Source organism: Rattus rattus, chromosome 11 (genome assembly GCF_011064425.1).
Source record: "Rattus rattus isolate New Zealand chromosome 11, Rrattus_CSIRO_v1, whole genome shotgun sequence".
In the NCBI taxonomy this organism is placed as follows: domain Eukaryota; kingdom Metazoa; phylum Chordata; class Mammalia; order Rodentia; family Muridae; genus Rattus; species Rattus rattus.
The window spans coordinates 11,845,795-11,852,627 of record NC_046164.1 but is presented as its reverse complement, the minus strand read 5'-3'; the positions used below and the strand labels follow the sequence as shown (position 1 = coordinate 11,852,627).

General features: G+C 53.5%; 1 protein-coding gene across 1 annotated transcript; it reads left to right on the top strand.

The window, feature by feature from the left end:
• Positions 1-519: 519 nt before the first annotated feature.
• Nkx6-1 (NK6 homeobox 1) lies at positions 520-5,359 on the top strand. Its single transcript, XM_032916601.1, is given in 4 exon segments — positions 520-1,008; positions 1,010-1,193; positions 2,760-2,932; positions 5,108-5,359. Coding segments are annotated over 4 exon segments (1,098 nt in total).
• The last annotated feature ends 1,474 nt before the right edge of the window (positions 5,360-6,833 follow it).

The following is a 6,833-nucleotide window of genomic DNA, read 5'->3' as shown; positions in this document are numbered from 1 at the left end:
GGCGAGTGCGACTCAGCTGCGGGGCCGCCGGGAGCGCGGAGCTTCCGAGCGAGATCAGAGGCGCGCACCGGGCGGAACGCGGCCCGCTTTGAAGCTCCCCTAGGCGGGCGAGCCGGCCCCCACCCTCTTACATCAAAGCGATCGCTCCGCGCCTCCCAACCTTGTTGCAAACTCTCTGGGCCAGCCCCGGGTACGTCTTCCTGATTTCCCGCGGGGGTGGAGAGATGAGAAGCAGAGCGCTCTGAGTCGGGAGCGAGGGACCAGCGCCCGGGATCGAATCCCGGACTCCCGGAGTCGAGAAAGCGCCAAGCGGGCCCGCGCCCCTGCCGCCCTCGCCCGCCGCCGCCTCCCGCGGGGCATTTGGACATTTTCTGCTGCGCAGCTCGCACCGCAGCTCCCGGAGCCCGCGGCAGAGCCACACTTCGCTTGCGCGCGCGCGCTTCCCCAGCGCCTCGGGCTCTCCTGAGCCCCGGCGGGGCCACCGGCCTGCTTGGCTGCGGGTTCGGGTCTGGCTGTGGGATGTTAGCTGTGGGGGCGATGGAGGGCCCCCGGCAGAGCGCGTTCCTGCTCAGCAGCCCGCCCTTGGCCGCCCTGCACAGCATGGCGGAGATGAAGACCCCGCTCTACCCTGCCGCCTATCCCCCGCTGCCCACCGGGCCCCCCTCCTCCTCGTCCTCGTCCTCCTCGTCCTCGTCGCCCTCCCCACCTTTGGGCGCAAACAACCCGGGCGGTTTGAAGCCCCCGGCCGCGGGGGGCCTCTCGTCCCTGGGCAGCCCCCCGCAGCAGCTTTCGGCGGCCACCCCGCATGGCATCAACGACATCCTGAGCCGGCCCTCCATGCCGGTGGCCTCGGGGGCCGCCCTGCCCTCCGCCTCGCCCTCGGGGTCTTCTTCCTCCTCCTCCTCGTCCGCCTCCGCCACCTCGGCCTCTGCGGCCGCCGCCGCTGCTGCCGCTGCCGCCGCCGCCGCCGCCTCGTCGCCCGCCGGGCTGCTGGCCGGCCTGCCCCTGCTTCAGCAGCCTGAGCCCTCCGCCACCGCCGCCCGGGCTCTACTTTAGCCCCAGCGCCGCGGCCGTGGCCGCCGTGGGCCGGTACCCCAAGCCCCTGGCCGAGCTGCCCGGTCGGACGCCCATCTTCTGGCCTGGGGTGATGCAGAGCCCGCCTTGGAGGGACGCGCGCCTTGCCTGTACCCCCCGTGAGTATTATGGTGGGGGGCGGGTCCCTGCCTTCTAAGTCTGCTCTCGGGTCGTGAAGCCCACAGCGCCCGCGGGGCGGTCAGTCCTCCTGGCCGCCACACTAGTTTGGAAGTGCCGGGACAGCACGCCGTTGGCTGGGTCCGGCAGTCGGTCGAGGGATTCAGGATTTCCTGGGCTCGCCGAGGCTCATGCAGGCCTGGGCTGGGCCAGCGAGCATGTTTCTGGACAGAATACAGCGGAGTGGGCGAGCTTCTGTCTGGGCTGTTTCTGAAACTGACCCGCTTTGGGTCAAACGGGGGAAAGCGGGGAAAGGCCTCCACACCCCTTCCTTTCGGGCTCTTTCCTGCCCGTTCCTTCAGTAGCGTGACCGGTGTTTTCCGCAAACCCGCGAGGGTAGGCAAGGCAGCTTGATTCCTACTTCCTCGGGAAAAGCAAACATTTGCTCGCACACATCTTCCCCAGTCCTCTCCAGCTCACCTTTTTTGCCAACTCTCTCGCCAGCTCCCAGTGCACTTGTCCAGACCTAAACGAGCTGTGCCAGAGGCTCCCAGAACTGGGTGAGGTGCTTTGGGCCGCTGTCGCCGCGGCTGATGGACCTGGGTTTTCCCTACTCCTGAATCCCAGGCTCCTGCGTTCTGAAGAGGCATTTTGGCACTCAATAGACTAACTCAAGAGAGGAGAAGGGGAGACATATGACATGTGACAGGACACAGACTAGTAAAATGTAGGCCCCAAAGACTCTGGGTCAATTCAGCCGTCCCAAGGTCTGGACAATCCTGGCTACTGGGCCATACCTCCTAGAAGACTCTTAACCCCCAGATGGCTTCCAGGGCCCGGCTCAACTCCTGTTCTCTCTCTGTTCCTTGCTGATGACCAAGTCCCTGAAGTCAGTCCAGGGCGCTGAACCTCCTTGCCTGAGACTTAGAGGCAGTAACTTAACTAACAGGAAACTAAGTCAGGCTCTCGTGGCAAGGCAAATCCACAGAGCTATCGAGATGCTGGAGAGACATTACTGTATCGGTGTTGATTGTAGGTATCGCCAGACCTGTGTCTCCCCTGGTCTCTCCCTGCAGCCCATAACAGCCTCAAACTAGGGACAAGTTTAGCTCTTAAGTGCACAAAACACAAGCGGCCCTTTGTTGCCTAACACAGGTTAGGGAAGTGGCCAAGGAAAACAAAATATAAAATTTCAAAAGTTAGTTTACCTTCATACCAAACCACTTATCTTCCATCTGCTCGGGGACTGACACGGGAGGTGAGGGTGGCCTTTCTCACGCCCTCCTGCTTTAGCTTAAGAGGGTGTCTCGTTTCTTCCCTGTACTGCTGAGCAGTGGCACGGCTAGCTAATTTGCATTGTGGTTAAGCACGCAGTATTTACTATTATCCCCACCGCACCTGGGTCGGAGAAAAGTAGATAGCAAAAGGTAGGGTGGGGTGGCGCAGGCCACAGATCAAGGATCCCCGTTCTTTTGCTATCAAAGTGCAGTTTTGCTAATTCGCGCTCGCCTGGCTCTGGTGGAGCACTGTAACGGTTTGTTTCTTCCTTTCTCTTGTGGTCCTCGCAGATCAAGGATCCATTTTGTTGGACAAAGATGGGAAGAGAAAACACACCAGACCCACATTCTCCGGCCAGCAGATCTTCGCCCTGGAGAAGACTTTCGAACAAACGAAGTACTTGGCAGGACCAGAGAGAGCACGCTTGGCCTATTCTCTGGGGATGACGGAGAGTCAGGTCAAGGTGAGTGGACCTTTGACACCTCCAGGGACCGCTTCCTTCGCACGTGTGCGCGCGCGGTCATGCGCACGCGTCTGAGCCCGTATTCTCTCCCTCACCAAACTAACAAACTGGGCGGAGGTGGGGGTGAAGTGAGCCTGGGGAGAAGTGGGGAGCGGGGAGAGAGTTGGGGGTAGCACAAGCCCTGGGGTCTTTTGGAGGCAAACCATTGGTGAACAAAAGATATCAAGTCCCCGCCTTAGAAATTAAGCTAATCTAGACAGCAGCCAGTGCTGGGGAGACACGCCTTTACCAGAGAATAAAAGCATTAAGGAAATATCCCCGAGAACAGATCGAGCCGATTAGAAAGCGTGTTTTGCTTGATTTGTAAAGACACTCAAGCTATTGTTTGTCAATTCAGGCCCTAATAGATATAAAATCTAACCGGGATCAGCAGTACAGCGCTTCTGTACTAATTCGTAGATTAAAAAAAAAAAATGAATCCAGCGGAACTTAACACCAATAAAACTTGCTTTTGCCTTAGATAACAATGATTATTTTGGAAGAGCAATTTTCCAAATGAGTCGACAAGATTACTGGTGTATTGAATAAGATTGAATCCTGTTTAAAGCAAGTTTATCCGCAAAATTAAGATACTGCAGCTTCTGGCAACAATTAGTAATTAAGATGTCACTTTGCTTGTAATTGACTTGTATACTGCATTTCTAGGGAACCAGATTTTAGAAATCTGTCCCCGAAAATAAGATTGAGCCAGCTGGGTAAATTCAGTGTGTTGGTTTCCTAGTTTTCTCCATTCTCTTTTGTCCATTTCAGTTGTTGCATTTCTTTCTTTAGGCTTCCTCCCCCACTATGTGTGCCTGTGCCTGTGCCTGTGCGTGTGTGTGTGTGTGTGTGTGTGTGTGTGTGTGTGTGTGTGCAGGGGTCTGCTTTCTTTAGTTATATTGTTGTTCATTAAGGAGTGATATCATTAAATCTTCCACTTAGGGTTTACTTCCCTGCTAGCCAAGACTCATACAATATATTTCAGCCAAGATTTTTTTCCCGTGGCCATTAGAAAACCATCACATTCGAAATTATTTTTGCAGCGGGTGACTAGAGAGCCTACCACCTTAATCCAAGGGTGTTCATTTGTCACCATAAATATGTCCGTGTGGCCAGAAGTGAATTATTATAGCAATATAAAGAAAATCACTTTCTTAACAATTCTGATTCTCCGGATAAAATACAAAACAGATGAGAGGCATAAAAGGAGGGCAATTCACACCTTCAGAAAAATGGTTGTTTTACGGCAATTCTTCAGATTAAAACACATGTGTCAGACCCGTGTCAAACACCATGAACAAGTTGAACATATCTGTATTTCAAATGAATATCTTAGGCAGCAGCAACATGCCGCTAATGTTTGGGGGGGGAGGCAATGTTCTAATAGAAAATAACACAACTCGGCAACTTTTCTATTTAAAAACAGCAAATAATGATATTTCAGCTTTGGTTTTGTGAGCAACCTTGAGGGTGGAGAAAGACGGACAAAGCCCTCTGTCCCACCATGATGATAATTCTGGCTGAGCTGTTAAATATTTTCGTGCCTCTGCATTCGTTGCTATGGGTGAACTGAAGTTTTCATGATATGCCGAAAACTTGAGACCACACACACCTTAAGTGTCGTGGAGAGGAGAGGGGAATTCGCCACCGAAGTTAGCGCTGATTGGGGCCTGAAAGAAGTAAACAGTCAAGGGTCCGAAAGTGAGAAACAGGGCAGAGAGAATTGGCTTTAATGCTGTTCTTTTCCGTACAAATCGCAACCCACTGTAGTTGTTTACAGCTTCTTAATCTACGAATACAACTACGGACTAAAAATCACCAGCACGGGAAAACCGAACAAGGCTTCCTCTCCAGTTAAGATGTAGGAAAAGCAAAGGAAAAGCAAGTTTATTTTTAGGGAAACTTGTGCCAAGTCTTGCTTTCACTCTTTCGGAGAAATGGTTTACTGATGGCCTCAGCGAGCTTGTGTTACTATCGCTATGGCAACGGCGGTGGGTTCCTGAGGCCTTTAGACTGACTTTGACGCCTGGACCCGGGAGGCCCGCGAGGGACGGTGGCGAGCAAGGGGCCCTGGTCTTCCGGCGCTCAACTCCTCCCGGCCCTGCCTCTCCCCTCCCCTTTCCTCTTGGCTCTCAGGTCTGGTTCCAGAACCGGCGGACCAAGTGGAGAAAGAAGCACGCAGCCGAGATGGCCACGGCCAAGAAGAAGCAGGACTCGGAGACTGAGCGGCTCAAGGGGACTTCGGAGAACGAGGAGGACGACGACGATTACAACAAGCCCCTGGACCCGAACTCTGACGACGAGAAAATCACTCAGCTGCTGAAAAAGCACAAATCGAGCGGCGGCAGCCTCCTGCTGCACGCGTCGGAGGCCGAGGGCTCGTCCTGAGCGCGGCCCGCACCGCGGGGATCCCGACCGCGCCCCACAGCCTGTCCCGCGGTCCCCCCCCGCACCCCGGCTGCTCGCCCGGCCTTTACTATTTTCTAAGATGTACATATCTATTTTTTTAACCTAGAAATTTTGGCGGGGAGGGTGGGGGTCGTCGGTAGGACGGCGCGGTGATGGGGAGGAAAGGAGCCCGCCAAGTGCGCTGCTCAAAAAACCCGCAGCCGAACCCGCATCCCCGCGGCTTCCCAGGACCCTTCCCACCCGCGACGTCAGGCGTCCCCGGTCCAGGCTCGGTCCTTTGCATTGCTTTCCCTGAGCACCGGGCCGTGTTTCCGAAAGGTCGTCGGCCACCGCCTGGTGGGAATCTCGGAGCCACGGAGGGCAGCTGCCACCGAGGGAGAAAGGGACGCTCCCCCCTTTTCCCCAACTGCTCTGCCGACCAAGTAACCTGTTGACGGCTCTCTATGTAAATAAATCGTGAGTCACACTGACTAGAAGTTACTTTATTGTGAATATTTAAAATGTAAAAGGCTTTTTGGAATTTGGTATAAAGAGATGGAACTGTACTCTCGTTGATTTAAGGTATTCACACCACTTGGCCGCCTTTCATATTAACTTGAAAAGCTTAGAAAAACGATGTCATCGCCCTACTCAGACACCTCCCGACTCACTCCTCTTTCGGCTCTGCTTCTTTCCTAACAGCTTTTCCCCTTCACCAATTCCTGCAGGGCTTTAAGACCTTGTTGGGCCCCAGGCAGCCCCAGGCCCCACCCCTGTCCAGCTCCAAGACTTGCAGTCTGAGATCCCGGGACCCACGAGCTTCTCACACCAGCCTTTGGGTTCCCTTCCGAATTTGCACAGTCGTTTGTTGCTATTTATTAGTGATTAAAAAAAGATATTGGGGCGGGAAGGACTACAGTACCTTGTATTTAATTTAACTCCTTTCTGATAAAAATGCGTGTTAAAAGTAGATGGTGGGAATTGTTACAAGCGCTCTGGGTCAGAACATAAACGTTCCATTTAGTTGCTGTAATTGAATTCGAAGTGTTTTGTATCATAAGAATACTATAGACTATGTAAATTGTTTTCTTTTAAGCTAATAACGGTGATATATCAGCCTCTTTAACACTTATTAATTTATACGAGGAATTCGGTTTGTAAAGAAAAGGCAGCCCCTTTGCGAGAACCATGAAATGTAATGCACTTTCTGTTTCAAAGGATAAATCGAATTAAAAACAGCAACAAAAAATAGTTTGAAGACGTCTGTTGCCTTGAGGGAACACGTACAGGTTACCTGGCCTCATCAGAGATCTCAAATAAAAGTCAAGAGCACAAAAAAAGAAAAAAAAAGTGTTAGATCGGCTTCCTGAGTGAAAGAGCTGTTGCTGCAGCTTCCCTGCTCCTTCTCCTACCCCTTCCTCTTCCTCCTCCTCCTCCTCCACCTCGTCCACCTTTTCCCCGTCACCACCACCTT